The 24229-nt window shown below is 46.4% G+C and overlaps 1 protein-coding gene across 1 annotated transcript in view; it reads right to left on the reverse strand.

Moving 5' to 3' along the window:
• LOC146063033 (uncharacterized) overlaps window positions 1-24229 on the reverse strand; it is an 88863-nt gene that overhangs the window by 37133 nt on the left and 27501 nt on the right. The window contains exons 11-14 of the mRNA XM_083175044.1: window positions 21180-21298; window positions 20608-20698; window positions 11023-11134; window positions 10872-10951 (exon numbers count right to left, since the gene is read on the reverse strand). Of these exons, the coding sequence (XP_083031170.1) occupies window positions 10872-10951; window positions 11023-11134; window positions 20608-20698; window positions 21180-21298 (402 nt within the window). The remainder of the gene's footprint in view (window positions 1-10871; window positions 10952-11022; window positions 11135-20607; window positions 20699-21179; window positions 21299-24229) is intronic.

Here is a 24229-nt window from a genome sequence, read left to right on the forward strand (position 1 = left end):
AAATCAAGAGGGGAAAGTTTGTCGACTTTTTCACGCTAACAGTCGACATGAAAAAAAGATTTTGAGGCAGCCAAGAAGGCGGGGAGCGGTAGTGAGGCGGCCTTCAAAGGTTTCCACAATTGGCTTAAAGGTTTCCTGATCTTCTCCTCATGTTACCTAAGCACACGGCCAGGTGAACACGTGAACGTCTTGCGCTACCTGTTTCTGGTGAACGAGACGTTCATGGACTATAAGGGTCAGGCGTGGCGGAATTACGATGAGAAATTCCGCCTCGCCCATGCTGGGTCCAGGGTCATGCCCATGGGCTGTAAGCACGTGGAGATATGGCTCGAGGTCATTGGGAAAGGGCAGCATAGCTCAGATAGCTCAGGCAGGAAGCCATTTCCAACGACGAAACCCGGTTCCAAAGCCGGCGGCAAAGGGAAGTGCTTTGCATTTAACGGGGGCAGATGTGACAGGGGCGCCAAGTGCCGCTTCCGTCACGAATGCAGTAACTGCGGGGGGGACCACCCTTCCAAATCTTGCAGGTCAGCAGGCAAGGGCGGTGACCAGGGGGACGCCAGCACTGGCAGAAAGTAAGGCCCCGTCCCCAATTGTGGTAGAAGCCCTGGCCCGCAGGTTAATGGCATACCCCAACAGGGCAGACGCACGGTTTTTGTTAGATGGTTTTAGTTTCGGTTTCCCCCTCCCCATCCCCGACGGAGTCAGAGTTTCCTCCATTAGGAATCTCAAGTCCGCCAGGGATTTCCCCGATGTGGTCCGCCAGAAGGTTCAGGCTGAGGTGGCCCTGGGCAGGATGGCGGGCCCCTTCCAGGGGGACCCCCTACCGGACATGTGTTTTTCCCCCCTCGGGGTGGTCCCTAAGAAGACCCCTGGGAAAATACAGGTTGTTACAACACCTGTCACACCCCCACGGCGGGTCAATAAACGACGCCATCCCAGACGAGTTCTGTAGTGCGCAATACCAACTATTTGACGAGGTGCTGGACATAGTCCGGGGTTTTGGCCAGGGAGCCCTTATGGCCAAACTGGACATCGAGTCCGCGTTTAGGCTCCTCCCATTGCACCCCAGTTCCTTCAGGTTCATGGGTTTCAGGTTAGATGGGGGCTCTTACATTGACAAGTGCCTACCAATGGGCTGTTCTGTCTCCTGCTCCTACTTCGAGAAATTCAGTACGTTTCTGCACTGGTGCATACAGAGCAGTACTGGATGTGCGGGCGTAGCCCATTACCTGGATGACTTTCTCTTTGTGGGACCAGGAGATGACAGCACATGCGCAAATATATTGCCCCGGGCGGTTTCCCTGCTGGCGGAGTTGGGGGTCCCCATAGCCGCGGACAAGACGGAGGGCCCCACCAGGGTCCTATCTTACTTAGGTATAGAAATAGACTCGGCTGCGGGTTGCTGCCGCCTCCCCGAGGATAAGGTGACAAAGCTCCAGGGGTCAATTGCTGAGTGCTTGCAAAGGAAGAGGATACAGCTGAGACTATTGCAGTCCTTGCTAGGGTCCTTTAATTTTGCCTGCCGCATCATTCCCATGGGTAGGGTCTTCTGCCGCAAGCTTGAGAGGGCCACGGCGGGGGTGCGGGACCCTCACTACACGGTTAGGCTGTCGCGGGAAATGCGGGACGACCTGAAAGTGTGGTCTACATTTCTGGGGCAATTCAATAGAGAGCTGATATGGCCCACAGAACCAGAATCCAGCAAAGAGCTACAGCTCTTCACAGACGCCGCTGGCTCCACGGGATTCGGGGCTTATTTCCAAGGGGGATGGTGTGTTTCGCGGTGGCCTCAGTCATGGATTGACAGGGGTTTCACAGTCAATCTTTTACTGTTGGAGCTGTTTCCCATCATAGTATCGGTACAGCTATGGGCCACACGATTGGCGGATAAGAACATAGTGTTCTGGTGCGACAACCTGGGGGGTGGTTCACGCCACTAACAATCAGAGGGCGTCTTCTTCGGAGGCACTTAGGCTACTGCGTTACCTCGTGCTCCATTGCCGGAGGAACAACATTCATATGGGGCAGGTCAAAGTCGGCTATGGCGGCGGCTTTGGCAGGTATCGCTTTCCACACCCGTCTGAGAGGGGAGCGCGATCCCACAGGGTCATTTGTTTTGGCAAAAGCTTTAAGGGGCTGGGCAAAGCAACGGCCAGTGCCTCCTGACACTCGTCGGCCGAAAGATGAGCGCATGCTGGGGGAATTAGTGGCCTGTCTGGAAAAAGTGGCCAATAGCGCTTTCGACGAGGCTGCGCTGCTTAAGGTTGCTTTTTCATTTGCCTTCTTTGGGGCATTCAGGATTGGCAAATTAGTAGCTGCTGGTAAAACTGCCCAGTCGGGTCTGCGGTCTGAGGATGTGGATCTCCATGAGGACCATGTTATGTGTAGGATTCAAAGATCCAAAAACCGACCAGTTGGGGAGGGGCAGTTGGGCCACGCCGCGAGCCAGTGTGGACCAAGCCATTTGTCCCGTAGCATTTAGCATGGACTATGTGTCCCGCAGGCCGGTTTCAGCCATGCAGTTTTTGGGTCACGCAGATGGCGTGCCCCTTACCCGGTTTCAGTTCGGGGCTGTATTCGGCGGTGCTTAACCGACTTAGGCCTGCGGGCGCAGGACTACGGGTCACACTCTTTTCGCATAGGGGCTGCAACGTGCGCAGCGGCGGCGGGGCTTCCACCTTCTGCCATACAGACGGTCGGGAGGTGGAAGTCCTCGGCTTATAAAAAATATGTAAGATTAGATAAGATAGATAAGGTAGATAAGTTGTAGTATGCGCTTGTTGCGCCAGCCCAAAAACGTAAGTTTACAATCGGTTCTGGAACGGCTAGCGTTCGGGAATCGAGGGTGTGGAGTGAATTTTTTACTTTTTCCTTCGAGGTAGAACTAATTCAATTCGGCTGTCACCAAAAGTTCACCGGAGGTTTTTTAAGTTTTTCACCTCCACTTGGGCTGTATTTTGCATTCTGGTTGTGTTACAGTATAGTTTATATTGATGTTAACATTAGGTTTCTTCTTTTTCAGCCCTTTCCCTTTCCTCACCACCTCGGGGGATAGTTTGGTTCGTGGGTCACTCCTATATTTTTTGGGCGGCCAGGCATCCCATGGCCACCAAGGCTTCAGGCCTCCTACGAGCTGACTCAGTGCAGTGGTTTGGGGTTAGGGGACTCCAGTGGGGTGGGCTTTACAACCTCCTGGTCACAAAGGCCCGCAGCTCAGGGCGCTCCGACACACTAATCATACACTTAGGGGGCAACGACCTGGTTAAGAATACGGGGCTCTCCCTCATTTGCAGCATAACTACAGACCTAGAGCGCATTGCGGCCCTTTGGCCAGGGTTGCTGATAGTGTGGTCTGACATTGTCCCCCATTTTCATTGGCGGGGCTGCAGGAATGCAGTTGCCAAGGATAGGGCAAGGCGAAAGGTTAACCATGCCGTTTCCCGTAGGGTACATGCCATGGGGGGTAGAGCTGTACGGCATCCCACGATAGTCAGGCCCATCTGTTCATGTCAGACGGGGTTCACCTGTCTGATGCGGGCATGGAGGTTTTCCTGGGGGACACCTTTTCTCGTCTAACTCAGCAATAGGGCAGGCATGTAGGTCTAGTTTGAGGGTTGGCGGGCCTGGTCCCGGGCGACCTTGTGTTATGTCTTGGGAACCTCGGCAGTGGCGAGAAGGCGCTCTCGACCAGCAGTCGGGTGAGGTGTCAGGTGGTCAACGTGCGGTATTACCCCCCCCCTTGCCAGGACGGTGGGCGAGTCCCAAATTGAGCGGGGACGGTGGGTACTTCCTGGAGGTGTCCGCGCCCTACCTTAGAGGGGGCGGGGAGCCGTCACGGTGCAGGCTGTACCTTACGTAAGGGGTGTGTTTGTTAGATTGGAGCGATGCAGTCGCTGCCATTGGCATACACCTCTGACTGGTGCTGGTCTCAAGTGCTTTCTTGGCCATCTCTTTGATAGACAAACAAGGGTCATACCACCTAAGTAAATAACTTGACCATTTTAAACTTATGCCATGGTTGTCTGAGTCTTATTTTTAGATAAGGTGTCCGTGTGAATTATTTCTAGGTATTAAGGTAAAGGTAAATGCACAAGGCAACCAACATAATCCCTTGGGCGCCTTAAGGGTAAGTCACTACAGCAACATCTGCTCTTGTAATTGACTTCTTCTGACACATCCCTTGCATCTGAGGTATCGACGCCACAGCCCAGAAGCAAGAGACCCACAGAACTCCCAGCCACAAGTCCCCCTGGTTTAAACATCTCTCTTCGTGGGACAGGTTACTCAGGTCAACAGATTAACACCGGTTATTTTTCACAACACCCAGCCCACAGTTTTTGCCCACTGTCAAAGATCACATTACCAGTGACTTCAGACATTACCTATCCTTCACGGCAAACCCAGAGCACCAGTCCAGCACCACCCCAAAACTTGTACCAGATTCTAACTAAGGAGGGAACAGGACTCCCCCCTACAGGTGTGACCTGCTAAGGGTCCAGCCCCCCCCCCCCCGGTGATGTAAGCTGGCCGCCCCCCCCCCCCTCCCGCATCATAAGCATTATTATTTATTTATTTGCAGTTTCTTATATTGCACAGCAGATTCCGTTACAGTGTCTTATATAGCGCAGCAGATTCCGTTACAGTGTCTTATATAGTGCAGCAGATTCCGTTACAGTGTCTTATATAGCGCAGCAGATTCCGTTACAGTGTCTTATATAGCGCAGCAGATTCCGTTACAGTTTCTTATATAGAGCAGCAGATTCCGTTACAGTGTCTTATATAGAGCAGCAGATTCCGTTACAGTGTCTTATATAACGCAGCAGATTCCGTTACAGCGTCTTATATAGCGCAGCAGATTCCGTTAGAGTGTCTTATATAGCGCAGCAGATTCCGTTAGAGTGTCTTATATAGCGCAGCAGATTCCGTTACAGTGTCTTATATAGCGCAGCAGATTCCGTTACAGTGTCTTATATAGCGCAGCAGATTCCGTTACAGTCTTATACAGCGCAGCAGATATCGTTACAGTGTCTTATATAGCGCAGCAGATTCCGTTACAGTTTCTTATATAGCACAGCAGATTCCGTTACAGTGTCTTATATAGCACAGCAGATTCCGTTACAGTGTCTTATATAGCGCAGAAGATTCCGTTACAGTGTCTTATATAGCGCAGCAGATTCCGTTACAGTGTCTTATATAGCGCAGCAGATTCCGTTACAGAGTCTTATATAGTGCAGCAGATTCCGTTACAGCGTCTTATATAGCGCAGCAGATTCCGTTACAGTGTCTTATATAGCGCAGCAGATTCCGTTACAGCAGGCATGACCAAACTACGGCCCTCCAGCTGTTGTGAAACTACAAGTCCCATCATGCCTTGCCACACTTTTGCCATTAGGGAATGCTAAAACTGTGTGCAAGGCATGCTGGGATGTGTAGTTTCACAACAGCTGGAGGGCCACAGTTTGGACATGCCTGCGTTACAGTGTCTTATATAGTGTAGCAGATTCCGTTACAGCGTCTTATACAGCACAGCAGATTCCGTTACAGTGTCTTATATAGCGCAGCAGATTCCGTTACAGTGTCTTATATAGCGCAGCAGATTCCGTTACAGCGTCTTATATAGCGTAGCAGATTCCGTTACAGCGTCTTATATAGCGCAGCAGATTCCGTTACAGTGTCTTATATAGCGCAGCAGATTCCGTTGCAGTGTCTTATATAGTGCAGCAGATTCCGTTACAGCGTCTTATATAGCGCAGCAGATTCCGTTACAGCATCTTATATAGCGCAGCAGATTCCGTTACAGTTTCTTATATAGCGCAGCAGATTCCGTTACAGTGTCTTATATAGCGCAGCAGATTCCGTTGCAGTGTCTTATATAGCGCAGAAGATTCCGTTACAGTGTCTTATATAGCGCAGCAGATTCCGTTACAGTGTCTTATATAGCGCAGCAGATTCCGTTACAGAGTCTTATATAGCGCAGCAGATTCTGTTGCAGTGTCTTATATAGCGCAGCAGATTCCGTTACAGTGTCTTATATAGCGCAGCAGATTCCGTTACAGTGTCTTATAACGCAGCAGATTCCGTTACAGTGTCTTATATAGAGCAGCAGATTCCGTTACAGTGTCTTATATAGCGCAGCAGATTCCGTTACAGTTTCTTATATAGCGCAGTAGATTCCGTTACAGTTTCTTATATAGCGCAGCAGATTCCGTTACAGTGTCTTATATAGCGCAGCAGATTCCGTTGCAGTGTCTTATATAGCGCAGAAGATTCCGTTACAGTGTCTTATATAGCGCAGCAGATTCCGTTACAGTGTCTTATATAGCGCAGCAGATTCCGTTACAGTGTCTTATATAGCGCAGTAGATTCCGTTACAGTGTCTTATATAGCGCAGCAGATTCCGTTACAGTGTCTTATATAGCGCAGCAGATTCCGTTGCAGTGTCTTATATAGCGCAGCAGATTCCGTTACAGTGTCTTATATAGCGCAGCAGATTCCGTTGCAGTGTCTTATATAGTGCAGCAGATTCCGTTACAGTGTCTTATATAGCGCAGTAGATTCCGTTACAGTGTCTTATATAGTGCAGCAGATTCCGTTACAGTGTCTTATATAGCGCAGTAGATTCCGTTACAGTGTCTTATATAGCGCAGCAGATTCCGTTACAGTGTCTTATATAGCGCAGCAGATTCCGTTGCAGTGTCTTATATAGCGCAGCAGATTCCGTTACAGTGTCTTATATAGCGCAGCAGATTCCGTTACAGTGTCTTATATAGCGCAGCAGATTCCGTTACAGTGTCTTATATAGCGCAGCAGATTCCGTTACAGTGTCTTATATAGCGCAGCAGATTCCGTTACAGTGTCTTATATAGCGCAGCAGATTCCGTTGCAGTGTCTTATATAGCGCAGCAGATTCCGTTACAGTGTCTTATATAGCGCAGCAGATTCCGTTACAGTGTCTTATATAGCGCAGCAGATTCCGTTACAGTGTCTTATATAGCGCAGTAGATTCCGTTACAGTGTCTTATATAGCGCAGCAGATTCCGTTGCAGTGTCTTATATAGCGCAGTAGATTCCGTTACAGTGTCTTATATAGCGCAGCAGATTCCGTTACAGCGTCTTATATAGCGCAGCAGATTCCGTTACAGCATCTTATATAGCGCAGCAGATTCCGTTGCAGTGTCTTATATAGCGCAGCAGATTCCGTTACAGCATCTTATATAGCGCAGCAGATTCCGTTACAGTGTCTTATATAGCGCAGCAGATTCCGTTGCGCTTTACAATAGTAGACAGTGATAAAACCAACTGGGTAACAGACAGACTTGGAGGTTAGAGGGCCCTGCTGCAAGCTTAGAATCTATAAGCATTAGTTCATATGCTATGATCCGCCCCTTCAACCCCTTCAGTGGCAGTCCCTGAAATTTTCCGGGCCAAGCTGCGGTGCCGCAGCGGCAGTTCTGGAAAATTTCTGGGCATGCCACAAATCTACAGGTGTGCGCCACTGGCGCATCACCTCACCCACTAGGCCGCTCCCTCCTCCACTGTTGTGCCCCCCCCCTCACCTTCGATCCGGCGATCGGACGTCGGAGCTCCCCTGCCGCCGCCATTACTTCGGGAGAGACGGCGGCAGGCTCGGGGATGTTCGGCGCGGCTCGGGGGACTCAGGATCGCTCGGTGTTTAGGCGCCCGAGTCCTCCCGAGCCGCCCCAAACATCCCAGAGCCTGCCACCTACTGCCGGTCAGTGTGCTGCTATGATCGGCAGCGGCTGCAGCGGCAGGGGAGCTCAGCTGAAAACCACTGGAGCGGAGGGGATGGGGGGGGGGGGGGGTCACAGGAGGGGAGGGGAGCGCTGGGACTCACCTACCCCATCAGTGGCCGGTTTTCTGGGGCAGGAAAAACCTGTCCTATTTAGGTACTCCTGCCCCAGAAAAACCCACAACTGAAGGGGTTAAGCCTGGGTTTTGGAGGTTGACATCGTCCCTCTACTGCTGATAATACTTCATTTGCAGGGGTATAGATCATTGTATCAACCCAATTTCAGTCGACATGCATGGGTTGAGTATTGAAGGTCGACAGGCCTTAGGTTGACACCTGAAATATGTTGACGTGGCTAAGATCGACAGGCTTGGAAGGTCGACACACGCATTAGGTCGACAATGGCAAGGTTGGCATGAGTTTTTCACGTTTTTGTCCCGAATGCTGGCATAGTCGACATGGATGCCGACATGTTTGCCGACATGCTGCATTCGTCATGCTTCGGACGCGGTGCCCCGCTGCGCTCCACACACTGTTCTTTTCTCCCTCCACCCCCTAGGCAGTAAATACCCTCTGTCGGCATATGTCGGCTAAAATAAAAGTCAACCTTGCCATTGTTGACCTAATGCTTGTGTCGATGTTCCGACCCTGTCGACCTAAGCCACGTCGACCTTTTTCAGATATCGACCAAAGGCTGTCGACCTTCAGTGGTCAAACTAATGCATGTCGAACTTTATAGGGTCGACCTAAAGACAGTGGACCTTATTCTGGTTAGGTCGGTGAAACGTACGTACGGTCCGTCTCACCGTGCGTTTCACATATGCTCGCGGTGAGCGAAAGTCCGCCCACAGGACAGCCGCACACGGACGGTCACAAACACCAACACTGGGTAGTGGCGTACACTTGAGCGTATGCCACCGTGTACGGATGGATCTCCCTCTTAGCCACCGATACCTGGCGTACATCAGAGCGTACGCCAAAGTGCATGGACGGATCTTGTCCGTTTTCACACCGACACCTTCCGTATATCTGAGCGTACGCCACAGTGCAAGTAGAAATTTAGTCCAAAAACATCATTGTTGCTCTTAAGGCCCCATACATTAGGCCGACTTGTCCTAGGGACAAGTCAGACCCAATTTACCTGCGAACCGCCCGGCAGCTCCCCGGGAGGCTCAAATACAATTTGGCACTTGATGTGCAATTTTTTACATGGGATAAATCGCATGCGATTTATCCCATGTAAAAAAAACCCGGGGAGCTGCAGGGCGGTGAGGAGTGGTGGGGGCGGGCAGCGGCGGCGGTGGTGGTGGGGGCGGGCAGCGGCGGCCAGCGGTATTGGGGGCGGGCGGCGGGTGCGGTGAGCGCTGCTGACCTGGCCGGGCAGTGTACTTACACATAGCAGCAGCAGGTACGGGCAGCGCAGTGGCGACTATTATATTTTTAAAATACTTGTCAAATGACCGGCCGCTCTCTGATTGGCTGAGAGCTCTCCGGCCAATCAGAGAGCGGCCGGTCATTTGACAAGTATTTTAAAAATATAATAGCCGCCACTGCGCTGCCCGTCCCCGCTGCTGCTATGTGTAAGTACACTGCCCGGCCAGGTCAGCAGCACTCACCGCACCCGCCGCCCGCCCCCACCACCGCCCGGCCAGGTCAGTCAGCAGCACTCGTCGGTGCTCAGGGACCCGCTGCCCCGGTGTCTGCATGCATATGCCTGTCAGGTGCAGGGCCGGCGCCACCACTAGGCAGCTCTAGGCATTTGCCTAGGGCGCCGGCCAGTGCAGGGCGGCACTTGGGACGGAGAACAGGTCACAGCGTGTAGTGTACCCCCCTTCCCACCCTGCTGGACCAAGGTGGCTATCCCCGGCGGCTTTGTGCAGGCACTCTGCAGGCGGTGATTGACAGCGGGGGATCAGGAAGCGCTGCTGTGCTATGATGGTGCCATCGGACACACAGCGTGTGGGGACACTGAACTTGCGCTGTCTCACCATTATAGCAGAGCAGCGCTTTCTGAGCCCCCGCTGTCAATTGCCGCCCAGGAGAATCTCCCCCCCTTGAGTGACCCGGCAGCGGCGGTGGACGCAACCCCCCCCCCCGGCAGGTGAGTGGCAGGTGGGGGGCGGGTTAGCGTCGGAGCGCTCCCCCCCCGCCTGGGGCGCTGTCTTAGCTAGCACCGGCCCTGGTCAGGTGGCAGGCATATGCATACAGGGAGGTCGGACGTGATCGTATGTACAGACCGTCCGACCTCCCTGATCCGGTCCGATGCGCACGGGACCGCGCATCGGATCGGATCAGATATCACACACCTACGATTTTGGGCCGATTTCAACCGATTATCGGCACAAAGTGACGAAATTGGATGAAATCGTCCCAAAATCGCATAGTGTATGGGGGCCTTTAGAAGTGTTTTTTTCCTAAGAAAAAACTGGTATGTTTGTGTTACAGTGAAAAAGTTGACACATGTCGACTTCTGTGAATTGAGTGTCCTGCTTTTTAAAGTAGAAAAAAACACTTTCTGATTGGGTGTAGATGGTTATAAAATAACTACCTTGACATATATAAGCAGGTCTTAGAATGAATATTACCTAAAATGAAACCAACCTTTACATGTAGAGAAGTGTAGAAAGATAAGGTTCCAGTGTGTTTGAGTGCTGTGTGTGGCTTGCAGGTAGTGAAATCATGCTTTGGACTTAATAGACTGCAGCATTGCTTATTACATTCAGGTGTATGTGTTTGAGTAGTAATCAGCGTTAATTAGCAGACCCAGGCGTCCGCTCTCATACGGTATCTCTAGGGGTGGTCTGGAGCTATCTTTGGCGCCCGCCTGTTTTTGGTCCAAAATGCACGGTGCGTTCGCCGATCGAGGCGGTTGTGGCACTGTGCATTTTGTGTGCACACCCCCATGTACGCCCATGTTTACGCCCAGTTTTCCTCATTATTCCGGCCGCTCCCATAAAAACGCCCACATGCCGCCCACAATGACCGTGCTCTTGCGGAAAGGTTTTTTCGCACGGAGAGACTGGTCCGTGAGCGGTGTGAGGTCGCCGCACATTCGCATTGCGAAAGCTACGCATGCGCAGATGAAAAAAAAACCTGATCTGCCCGTATATGGTCCCACCGTACCAAGCAGAATAACCCCCAGTATTTAATTTGCAGAGCCGTGGGCGCTGCACTTCATCTGCCATTGCTTCAGAACTTCTAGAATACAACAGCGATATTAAATAACACCAACCGGAATTCTATATACTGGATGTATAGCAAGGACTCACCTTAGCTTCTGCAGAAGACGCAGTTGGAAACTTTCAGCAGCAGAAGACTCACCGACTGTGCGCTGAAGACTCAGTGAGTCCGTTTTATCTGCACCGTATTTATAGGGAAGCTCTAACACATAATAATATCAAAGGTGTTACAGGTATTAAAGTTCTCTCACCCACAGTAAACAGTTTCGCAATAAAGTTTGGTGCACTGGCCAGAAAAAACCTTAAAGGTACAAGAACAGAATATAGATAATGATTTAGCATAATTGTACGGGACAACCATGGTGCGCAGAGCTAAGCAGCTTTTTGGGGCTAATTCAGCACGGATCGTAATCGGAGACATTGCAGTTGTCTGCGAGTAGATAGCCGCTGCCCAGAATACTGCCCCGTGCAAATTTGTGAATGAATTGTGAAACGATCGCAGACCGCTATCCACTCGCAAATCCGTATGCAATTCCTGTACCATTTAAAGGTTTCTGCTATACTTGCTGTACATTTGAGTAACTTTGAGGCTGACATTAATCTGCGATTGAGACAGACTGATTGAGGCCAGCGGTGATGTCACAGACCCTCCCTTAAAATGCCTGAACATGCCTGCGTTTTTTTTATGACACTCCCAGAAAGCACCCGGTTACCGCCCCCAAGTGCGTTTCCAATCCTTACCTTCGCGCATGTGCAATGTGTACGGTACACATTTGCAGTCATTCCATAATCGCTTGGTTTGCATATTAGCTGATTAGCGATTCATGCTGAATTAGGCCCCTTGTTAGTAATTGTGCTGGTCTATTATCATCAGTATTATTAGTATTACTATATACATTGCTGTATGTAGTTCTTCTCCTGCATTAACTACTCCTGCTCTCACCATATTTTTATACTTGCATCCCTCTCCAGATTTTTGGGGTAGTCCCCCATAGCCCCGGAAGAGTAGGTAGCTCTATCGCATCCTGCCACCTCCTAGTGAGATTTCTTAGTTGGATTATTTTGTATTAAATATTTGGAATTTTAATATACTTCTAATTGTGTGCACTCTTTTATAAAGAGAAAAAAAGAAGCAGCGCTGGTACTACAATGAAGGAATACACAGAACTCAATTAATGTTATATCGATTCCTTTATATACGAATATATTAAAACAATGACATAAACATGTACATTAAAATAAAGAATAAAAAAGGGAAGGGGGGAGGGAATTCTCACTCTCAGGATGGACGTGGGTACTCGGTCCAATAATGGGTAAGTGCACTTAGCCCAATGGCTGGTACTGGAATGATCGCTGCACCAAATGAATGGATGGGAAAAGAATGGTCACAGGTCCTCACTATGACACGGAATCTGGATCTTTTGCCGCTGGAGGATTCTGCTAATGAAACGAGAGGATCTTTGGACATTCACCAATTTTCATTCGCAGAATCCTCCAGCAGCAAAAGATCCAGATTCCGTGTCATAGGGAGGACCTGTGACCATTCTTTTCCCAATTGGGTTCTGTGTATTCCTTCATTGTAGTACCAGCGCTGCTTCTTTTTTTCTATTTTGAGCCGCCTGTCCTAGTGACAGCCCCAACAGGGAGTGACTACCCCTGTTACCAAGCAGCTGCATAAGGGAGACAACCCATACTAAAGGCGCCCTCCATATATTCTCTAGTCGAATATATATTTGTTTTTCTTACTCTTTTATAAAGGTTGACAATGACCTTTGAGGTTATTATGCAAATCAGATTTACTTATAGGCACTGTTATTACTGAAAGAACTTATCACAACAATTTATGTTTTTTATGTTTGAATATACATTATTAGCTTTGTTGGTTAATTTGGAGTTTGCATTTTTGCAGCGCAGCAATTAATTTATTGGCTTCTCTTTCAACCCTTATCTGGAATCCTTGGCTAATAACGTTGTATTCTTTTATGGCCTTTTCGCTTCTCAGTTGCTGGAAAAACAAAGTCTTCTGACTCTTGCAGCATCAATTGTCAAATGTTATCATTTTTTAAATAAAACAATTAATTATTGAATCACTCAATCAATAAATGAACTGCTTTCTACTATGTATACCACCTGTACTGCCCTGAGGTCTCTTCTTAATTAATGCCATAATGTTCGCCACTGTTGTGTGGCAATTCTTTATAGATGTTCTGTATTGTTTTAAACTGCCTTGTGTTTGTGCCGCTGCTCTATTGTAATACATTTACTACAATGGGATTTCTATTGAAGATGGGATGTTGCTCATAGCAATTTGTTATATTCTAGACGGTGCTATAAGAACTGGAATCTAATTGGTTGCTGTGGGCAACATTCCATCTTCAATAGAACTCCCATCTTAGTAAATTTACCCCATTGTGTCAAATACAGTATGTGAAGGTTATATTTATGCACAATAGATTAAGATCTGTATACAGTATATTATTTATTAAATCTTGGTGGTTGGGGGGGGGGGGGGGGGTGCAGAGAAGATAATCAGAATCAGAATCATCTTTATTGGCCAGGTGTACTTGCGTATGCTTGGAATTTTTTGTGGTAACTGTGCAGCATCAATCAGGGAACACAAAGGGGGTAGGAAGAGAGGCATAAACATACATCACATACATTTCACATATATCTATAGTTCTTGGACAGTGGGGAGCTCCGCCCCAATGATCTTTTCTGCCATCCTCACCACTCTTTGCAACCTTCGTCTGTCATTCTCGTTTGCTCCTCCGAACCAGATTGTGATCGAGGAGCAAAGGACAGACTCTACTACGGCAGTGTAGAAGATGAGCAGCAGCTCCTGCGGGATGTTGAATTTCTTGAGTTGCCTCAGGAAGAACAACCGCTGCTGAGCCTTCTTGACAGTTGTAATGATGTTGGGACCCCATTTGAGGTCGCAGGAAATCTTTGTTCCTAGGAATTTGAAGGAGTCGACCCTCAACACTACTCTGTCAGATATTATGAGTGGGTGCATGGCATTTGGTTTCCTTCTGAAGTCCACCACCATCTCCACCGTTTTGAGGGAGTTGAGGTCAAGGTTGTTTCCGCTACACCATTTAGTTAGCCGATCCACCTCCCGTCTGTATGCCGACTCGTTTCCATCCATGATTAGGCCGATAACCGTTGTGTCGTCTGCAAATTTTATAATTTTTACTGACTGCTGCTGAGGTGCAGTCGTTTGTGTAGAGGGAGAAGAGCAGGGGGGAGAGGACACATCCTTGAGGGGCACCTGTGCTAATTGTGCATGTGTTTGAAATGAATGCACCTGCTTTCACCACCTGATTCCTTTCAGTCAGGAAGTCAGTGATCCAGGAGCATGTAGGCTCTGGGACTCCTAGTGAACGGAGTTTTGGCTCCAGGATGTGAGGGATAATAGTTTTGAATTCCGAGCTGAAATCAACAAATAGTATCCTTGCATAGGTGCCTGGATTGTCCAGGTGCTGTAGAATGTGGTGCAGCCCTAGGTTGACTGCATCTTCGACACTTCTGTTTGCTCGGTAGGCAAACTGCAGGGGGTCGAGGTGAGCATTTGTAACAACTCTCAGGTGGTTCAGCACCATACGTTCAAGCACTTTCATGACCACCGATGTTAGTGCAATCGGCCTGTAGTCATTGAGGTCTTTCGCAGTTGAGCTCTTGGGAACCGGGACGATAATTGAGCCTTTGAAGCAGGTGGGGACCTTGCACATTTCTAGTGAAGTGTTGAAAATCCTGGTAAAGATAGGGGCGAGCTGTGTTGCACAGGTCTTGAGGGCAGATGGAGACACTCCGTCTGGGCCTCCAGCTTTCCTAGGGTTGACCCTCTTGAACATTCCTTCTACCTCTGTTTGGTCCACCTGGAGAGTCTGGGGGTGGCAGTTTTGGAAGGAGGGTGGGCAAGCCGTTTTGCCCCGGTCAGGGGTAGGACTGATGCAGGTAGCTTCCTTCTCGAACCTGCAGTAGAAATCGTTCAGCTCGTTCACTAGTTTCTGGTGCATGGTGGAGGGGGTTCGACAGATCTTGTAGTTGGTTATAGCTTGCATGCCTGTCCAAGCTGACGCGGGGTCGTTGGTTGACAGGTTGTTCGCCAGCTTGTCTGAGAATCTTTTTTTGCCAGCTTGATTTCCCGTGTTAGGGAGTTCCTGGCCTGTTTGTACAGGACAATATCACCACTGCGATAGGTGTGGCCAGATAATGGGCCAGATGCACTAAGCTTCAAAGGTGATAAATTGGAGATTAATAAACAGCCATCCAATCAGCATTTACCATTTACAGGTGTACAAACATATATATATATATATATATATATAAAATATATGCATTGTCTATTCATGTATACTGTTTTACAGCAGCCTGCCTCTATATAATGTGTAATACCCCTATTAGGTTAAATGAAAACTCTTGGGGCAGAATGTAATGCTGTAATGTAATGTAATGTAATGCTGCCTTGGTTTGGCGGCAGTGTGGGATCCCGTCCAAACTCAATTTTTATTTTTAAAGGGGCAATCACTTACAAGGCATGATTGCCCATTTAATAAAACATCCAAGTTCAGCCTGCCAAATATAAGTAAATTAATCCTCGGGTTAAAAACATTTTTATCACAATATAGTTATTGGAATTTTTCTTCCCATGATCTTTGTTATCTGGTTCATTCAAAAATGAAAATAGAAAAATATCAAGTGTTAATCTTTGTTAATCCTTGCCTGGGATTTGATCCTGAATCCTTTTGTGCTCCTACTAGACCACTGCACTATTGTGGTAGTTTTGTAAAGCCTGAGATTGTTCTCATGTATAAACCTGTTTCCAGTTTCTAAGTGAAGCCAGTTTGAATCTGCTGTTATTTTCCTAAGTTTTTTGTTGTAATAAGGTGAATTTATAATTTTATAGAACTACAAGTTTTTATTTGAAGACTTTGAAGACTTTTTTTTGTTTGGTGCTCACACAGTTTGCCCCAAAGGGATTATGCTTGCCCTAAATTTGTATTTCAAAAATTGATTTTCTGTGTTGTGATGTATGAAGGGGTGGAGCTTACTGCGGCAAAGTAAATTTTTAACTTTGATTTTTAAAAACAATAAAATGTGCAATTGTAAACTGACAATTGGTACCTCATTCGTCGATTCTGGTGAAGTATGAAGGGAATAAAAGAGAGCGTCACCAAATATTACCTTTTAGAAATAATATATATGATGAATATGGTTCTATTGTTTCCTCGTTTTATGCAATGCACAGGGACACGCATAATTCCAGCAAGGTGGTATGTGACACCCCAACACAGTAATTAACATTGATTTGTAAACAAAGAATACAATGTACAATTGTAAATTAACAATTCAGCAAAAGGGGAGATAGTATTCTTTCAAATAGTTCCTCGTTTATCAATTTTGGTTAAGTATGAAGGGAGGAAAAAGGGACTGTCACGAAAAATAACCTTTTAGAAATAATATCTATATAATTGGATACAGTTGTTGACCATGGGATGAAAAAGTCCGTGGTCATGTCTGGGCACAAGACTCAAAAATCCACCTCTTCTCTCTGGAATTATTTAATTCCTTTCTACACAAATCCAGACTATGGGGTAGATTTATTAAGTTCGGTGAAGTGATAAACTGTCTGGTTTTTATCACCGGCCAATCAGCTCCTACCTGTGAAGTTACAGGCTTGGTTTGAAAAATGACAGGTAGGAGCTGATTGGCCGGTGATAAAAACCAGACAGTTTATCACTTCACCGAGCTTAATAAATCTACCCCTGCAACTGTGAAGCAATATGTAGCCTTTGTAAAGCCATAGTAAGCAGGGGTAAGGATGTCAACCACTTGCAGCGTATTCATCAAAACTCAAAAGTTATTGTCAAAATCAGACATTTTGGCTTACAGTGTAATCAGTCCAGCTCCTTTTTTTTGTTGTATCCAAGTGCCTGCAATCTACACCGCCATCGTCAATTGCCTTCTGAGGATCGAATGTAGTCCTGTCATAGGCATGACTGACTCACAGTGACAGATTGTGAGGTTGAAAAATACATCAGTCCATCTAGTTCAACCTATCTTTAAAATGATATTTTATAGTTATTTATATAGCGCACACATATTCTGCTGCGCTTTACAAAGACAATTTGTAAGTTCACATCAGTCACTGCCCCAGTGGAGCTTATTATCCATATTCCCTTACCACATGTATTGTACACAAACACATACATTGTTGGCATAATTTATGTTGGGAGACAAATAACTGCAAATTCCAACAAATCTATGGAGCGGTGACTAGCCAATCAGCTGCAGATTCGCTGGAGGAGAATACAGTGGGCGGTATTCAATGAGGCTGATTCGCCAGGTTTTTATGGCGATTTTGTGCTGTAAGGCGAATTTCTGACTAAAACGGTGAATCACCCTATTCAATGACCACATGGCGAATACATTTCAAGGTTTTTTTCGCCATGATTCACCGAGTAGCAATCGCTATCTTTTTATGGTGAAGTGGAAGGTAAACTTTTAAAATAAAGTGTTTTGTTTTTTACAATTGGTGTAAAAAAATCTGGAATTTTATTCTGAGGAGGGGCATGCTATTTTTATTCATGTGCTTACAGCACATGAATATATATTTAATTAAAAAATTTTTTTTTTTTTTTTTTTTTTTACACAGACCAGCCAGCAGGGGGCCGGAGCCGAGCCGCTCATTAGATATTCATATATTCACTTCACCCGATCATTACATATGCATGATCGGGTGTAGTGAATATACCCGGTCCCATGCTGGCATCCCCGGGGGGGGGGGCAGCCTGTGCTGCCTGGCTCCCGGGGAGCCCACCTCCCCCCCACAAACGTTCTGGGGCAGGCAGGGAGACTTCCATCTCCCTACCTGCCACCGTCCTCAGGCTCCCTGTGGCGTCCGCCGCAGGAGCTCAAATTCGTCAGTCAGGGGCAGCGAGCCCCTGACTCGTTGAATACCGGAGCCGGCGAGGCTCCAGAACGCAGCGAGCAGTGGCGAATGTGCAGCGAATCCTAAACAGGATTCGCTGCACGTCGCCGGTATTCACATTGAATACCGCCCAGTGTCTAATGTCACCGGCCAATTTCCCAGTTCAGGAGAGGAGCCCTAAGTGGAAACAAACACTTGTGGTGCCTCCAGATTGACAGTTTGTTTGTTATTTTAACCCCTGGGATGCTACATGGACCAAGAGGATACAATCTACGCCCTGGTAAGTATAATTTGCTTTCACAGGTACCCAAATGGATATTACTGGAGAAAAGGGTGGGCCTATGGTGAAATCCATAGATAAGTATGTGCTAGTGATTGTAGTATGAATTAAAGTTTTATTTTTCTTATGTGTGTTTTATTTCACTATTGGTTTTGTTGTAGAAATATACGTACCAAAGGCCCTTTAATACCTTGCATTCTGGGACTTGTGGTTCTCCTAGTCCCTGCATGCGGGAGAGGCTTGCTGGGACTTGTAGTTCCACAACAAAACCCAATAGATTATCGTTCTATTTTTACACCAAAAATCAGCCCAGTTCCCGCCGCTTCAGCCAGAGCAGGGTTTATCTAGGAGGGCCAGGTATTGGGTGGGGGGGCCTGGTGCTAGTTGTCAAAATATATGGGACCCCTATTCATTTTGTCCTCCGTATTTTGGGAACCAGGACCGGCCCATGAGCCTGGTGATAGTTTAGAAAATCCTGGGGAACCCTGTTTCTTCATCCCTCTGAATATTTAAATCCAGGACCAGTTGAGACTTCCGGTTCCGGCATGGAGAGGTGAGCAGCAACTCTCCACCGCTCCGACAGCCGCCCGCAGCCAAACTGATTCAAACCTGACATCCACACGGAAACACCGCTCGCGGTCACCTTGCCGTGCTCACTCCAACATGGACACGGCATCAGGTCCGCCGATCGGAAACAGCAGCAGTCCTGCGCCATTACAACAGCGCCAGGAGAAGCGGAAAGGGGAGCACAGCATGGCGTCTAACCCAGACAACGCCCGGGGCACGCCGGCAGCTAAGAAAGCAATCGCAGAAGACGGGAGCAAGACCATGGACATAAATAAGATTCAAGGTATGTCCTCAGCATCCCAAAAAGACCTGACTGCTTTAATTCAGGCAGCGATCCAACCTCTGTTACAAAACGCTGTTGGGGAAATCACTTCCCAAATGGGGAAACTTACAACGAGGCTAGATATAGCAGAAGCCCAGATTGAAAGTAACATGGGAGAACTGCTTACATTGAGACAGACGGTGCATAAGTTAGAAAGGGAGCAGAAATCTCTAAGGGAAGGCCTGGAGAACGCAGACAACAGGGCCAGGCGTAATAATTTGAGAATTTCTGGGATCCCTGAATCTGTGAAAGGGACACAGCTCGAACACTTTGTCCGAAACATAATTCCCAAGTTGCTGAACATAAGCACTCAATGCGCGGACATTGTAATAGAACGCGTGCACAGGATGGGACATGTAGACCCACAGAGAAAAGACCGACCAAGGGTGGTAATTTTTAGGGTGCTGAATTTTTTACATCGCCAGATTATATGGTCCGCTTCCAGAAAGCAAAACCCAGTGCAGTGGGAAGGACACTCCCTGAGGTTTTTTCAGGACTTCTCGGTAGCCCTATCTAAAGAAAGACGTTCCTTTTCTAATGCATGCTCTATACTAGCTAAAGCAAACCGAAAGTTCTACATGATGTATCCTGCCTGTTTACGCATTTTCTCGGGGAATAGTTTCAAAGACTTTAAAACAGCAAAAGAGGCAGAGGATTTTTTGAAACATGAAGTGGACGGATTCAACCCAGAAGATATTTCGGACACCACTGTCACTTCAGACGGATGAAGAAGACATGTACATCCATGTAAAGTTTTCTTGGTGACTTTAGAATTAAAGATCCCGAAACTATGCGAAATCTCACGATGAGGACTTACTTCTGCTGGAATGAGGCTTCCAACCTTGGGAGGCTTGCTCAGTAAGAAAAGTGCTCCCGGGCGTCTCTCTTGTTTTTCCTTTTTTATCTCTATTTTTCTCACTTTTCTTCCCCCTTTTTTATTCCCCTTCTTATTCCCCTTTTTTCCTTATATTTTATTTCTGTTGATCTTTCTATCTCTTTGCTAGCCAGCTCATTTATGCGGGGAAGATCCTGCATAGTATGGGCCGAAATTCATATGACGTAGGATTCGAAGTCGGGTTTGGCTAAGTTAAAATTTAATATATGTATAAATATGTAATAGGCTGGGATGGCTGGATAGAGCCAGCCGGAGTAGTTGGATATATTGTTAGATAATAGAAATATGGATGTGGGATGGATAGAAGCCCACAGGCCATATAGTTGCTGGAAGTCCAAGAACCAGTTTCTGTTTTCTGCTCATTTAATGTTTTTGCTTGTTGTAATTTGTCTGATGCACCCCTTATGTGTTTCCCTATGTATTTTCCTTTTCCTATCACAGTATCTTAATGATGTTCCGATGTCTGAAGTGTTAAGTGATACAATCAGGACTTATGATGGCACTTAAAATTGCTACCTTAAACATAAGGGGAATACATACCCCTGCTAAAAGAAGAAAGCTGCTATCTTACTTAAACAAACAAAAGATAGATTTGATTTGTCTCCAGGAGACACATATGATGCCCCCAGAGGTAAAAAAACTCCAGATGCTGGGATGGAGGGTATTGGGATCCTCCTCACTGAATTCCAAGTCGTGCGGGGTTGTTACCCTAGCTAGGAAGTCCTTGGATACCCAGGTGGAATCCGTGCTCTCTGATCCTGGTGGTCGAATCTTAATAATAAAGGCTGTGATAACTAATATTGTTGTCACTATATGCAACGTTTATGCTCCCACTGGTTATAAGAAGGCTTTTTTCACGAAGTTATTGGCCCAATTGTATTCCTTTGATCCCACTACACTGATATTATGTGGGGATATGAACTTAATCTCCTCAATAGGCTTAGACCGTTCATCACAGCACACTACGATGACTCATCTCCCACGGATAGGGATTCCTTATTTATGTAAATCTCTTAACTTGGTGGATGCGTGGAGGATCCATAACCCGATAGAACGCAATTACACTTGCTTATCTCTCACTCACAATTCATGGTCACGTATTGATTATATATTAATAGCTGAACCATTATTTACTAAAGTAACCTCCTCAAAGATAGCACCTCCCATTTTATCGGATCATGGCATGGTGTCACTTGTGGTGGAGCTCCATGCATCCACCAAGGCAAACCCCTTGTGGAGATTTCCTTCTCACCTGGCACACTCGAAGGAGCTTCAGGCCCATATCAGGGGAGTCTGGGAGCAATTTCAGTCTGATAATGTAGAACACCAGACAACTGATCCTATGACTTTTTGGCAGACCGCTAAGGTGGTCTTAAGAGGAGAAATAATATCTTACGTATCTAATCAAATGAAAAAATTAAACAAAAAATATGTAGAACTACAGCAGGAGTTATCGGATGCTTTTCAAAAATTTAAACAATCTCCCAACCCGCAAACTAAAACTAAATTTTTAATGGCCCAGACACAGAGTAAAGACTACCTGGAGAGTATAGGTGATAAATATTTTTTCAATGTAAGCTCAAAATATTATAAGTTTGGAAATAAAATTGGGAAGATGCTAACTAATCTTCTACAGGGCTCTAGAACTAAGACATCAGTCCAACCTCTGTTGCAGGGAGATGGTACTTTAACTACTTCAGACACACAGATAGCCGACCTGTTAAAAGATTACTATGAATCTTTATACTCTGTCCCATGCTAACCATTAAATAGCACTGAACCTATCCCAGTGAATCGTCCACTAATTGTTCCACCTCCTGCCCCACTAAGGGCTGACTATTGGGACTCACTGCCATTCCCCCAAATTCCCGAAAATCAGAAAGAAGGGTTGGTTGAATATATCACAGAAGACGAAGTGTTGTGGGCAATTGGCAAATTGAAGCCTTCAAAAGCGCCTGGCCCTGACGGGTACTCTAACGAATTCTTTAAGCTAATGGCTCCCCAAATAGTGAAGCCACTGATGACAGGCTTCAATTCTATCATAGAAAAAGGTATATTACCACCATATTTTTCTGATGCTGTCATCAAGGTACTACCCAAAAAAGGCCGCAACCTGAATTTGCCTGGATCTTACAGGCCAATATCCCTCCTGAACACAGAGTATAAACTGTTCACTAAAATTCTGGCTGAGAGAGTAAAGGGGATACTTCCAGTTATTATTCACAGAGACCAGACCGGATTTATTGCCGGTAGGCACTCTGTCACAAATGTTAGAAAATTACTGGCAGCAATACAGAGTTCGGGCGCTTCCTCGGCGTCTGGCGGAGTTGATAATTTGGTCCTCACGCTGGACGCCGAGAAAGCGTTCGATATGGTACTTTGGCCCCACTTGTTCCAAAGCATGGAAAATTTTGGTTTCCCATCTAAATTTGTAGACATAATTCGCACACTTTATTCGTCCCCCAAATCGGTCATTGCGTGCAATGGCCTCTTATCGAATTCGTTCCAACTGAAAAGAGGTACCCGTCAGGGCTGTCCACTGTCTCCCCTCTTATTTGCGGTGGCAGTAGAACCATTTGCTATAGCTATTAGAACCTCCCCCCTGATACAGGGGATTAAAATCCATCATGAAGAGGTGAAAATTGCAATGTTTGCAGATGATACTCTTATTTTTATCTCCAATCCCACTCACACTCTACCAGCTATTCTTCACCTCATTAAATCCTTCGGCGAGAGAGCTGGGTATAAGGTCAATATAGCTAAATCTGAAATTCTCCCTCTAGGTTCTGTCACTCCCCAAGTACTACAATCGCTCAATTCACCGTTCCCTATTTGCCAATCACAGTTTAAATATTTGGGAGTGCAAGTGGGCAGCGATCTTGCCAAATTGTATTCTGCTAATTTTGGACCAATAATCTCTCAGATAGCAACCAAATTGGAAGGCTGGAGGGATCTACCAATATCTCTGATGGGCAGATTAGCAGTGATAAGATCAATTATTTTACCAAAAATCCTCTATTGTGCCCAAATGCTGCCCATCGTCCCTAAAAAATCAGACATTATAAGGTTAGAATCACTATTCTCTAAATTTATTTGGATGGGTAAACGCCCCCGAATAGCCAAAGCTAAACTTAAAACCCCTGCCTCAGAAGGAGGACTGGGTTATCCAGATATACAGAATTATGCTCTGGCTATTCATTTTAGATACATAGGAGATTGGCTTTTGAATAACTCTACATATACAGATATGGCTCTGGAGAGAGGTGCTTTTTATCCATACTCCCCGGGAGCATTGTTGCAGTTGAAGCGTAGAGAGGTACCACCAGAGGTCAGAGAGCACGTTCTATTCAGGGATACATATTCGGCGTGGATGCAGATTAATAAAACTCTGAATGAAAATCCATACGTCACTCACTATACACCATTGTGGGGCAACCCTGCCTTCCCACCCAGCATTATGGATCAAAGATACAACATTTGGAGAGATAAGGGCTTAAATTTAGCCAACAAGGTATTTGACCCTGGGGGCAACATATTTTCTTTTCAGGATCTGATCCGGAGATATGACCTCCCTAAGACACATTTATTCATGTATTATCAGGCAGGACATTTTTCGGCCAGCATTAAGACCTCTAAATTAAAACTACCAACGATTACACTTCGTTCACAAATTACAAATATTGAATCATTGCTGGTATATATAACCACTAAAGTATATAAGTTAAATTTATTATACAACTTATTGGCAACCAAACTGTTTACCAATAATGAACAATGGGGACTGCTGGCCGAGAGATGGAAGGCCGATATACCACAGGTTTTGAACATTCAGCATCTAGTCCAATTACATCCTAAAGTGTTAAAATCGCTTAGATCAGTTTATCTGCAGGAAGTACACATCCGTACGTTACATAGAGCTTACATCACACCCTACAGACGTAGACATATGGTACCCGACGAAAAGGGATTTTGTATTAAATGTGGCGTCACCAAGGCAGACTATGCCCACTGTATGTGGGACTGTTATAAGTTACGGAGGTTTTGGTACAAAATAACATATTTTATTAACTCTATGCTTTCTGTACATTGGTCTATGGATCCGTCAGCATGCATGGGAATATCTTTTGATAAATGGTTCAATGACTCAAATAGGACAGAGCACTTCCATATTATAATAGCTACGATTACAGTAGCACGAAAATGCATTTTGTTAAATTGGACTAAGAAAACAGCACCAACCTTGGATAGTGTGAAACAAAAACTGTTACAAATACTGTTTTTTGAAAAGAAATATGCGCGACT

The sequence above is a fragment of the Crinia signifera genome, chromosome 3 (assembly GCF_055691185.1).
Source record: "Crinia signifera chromosome 3, ASM5569118v1, whole genome shotgun sequence".
Lineage (NCBI taxonomy): Eukaryota > Metazoa > Chordata > Amphibia > Anura > Myobatrachidae > Crinia > Crinia signifera.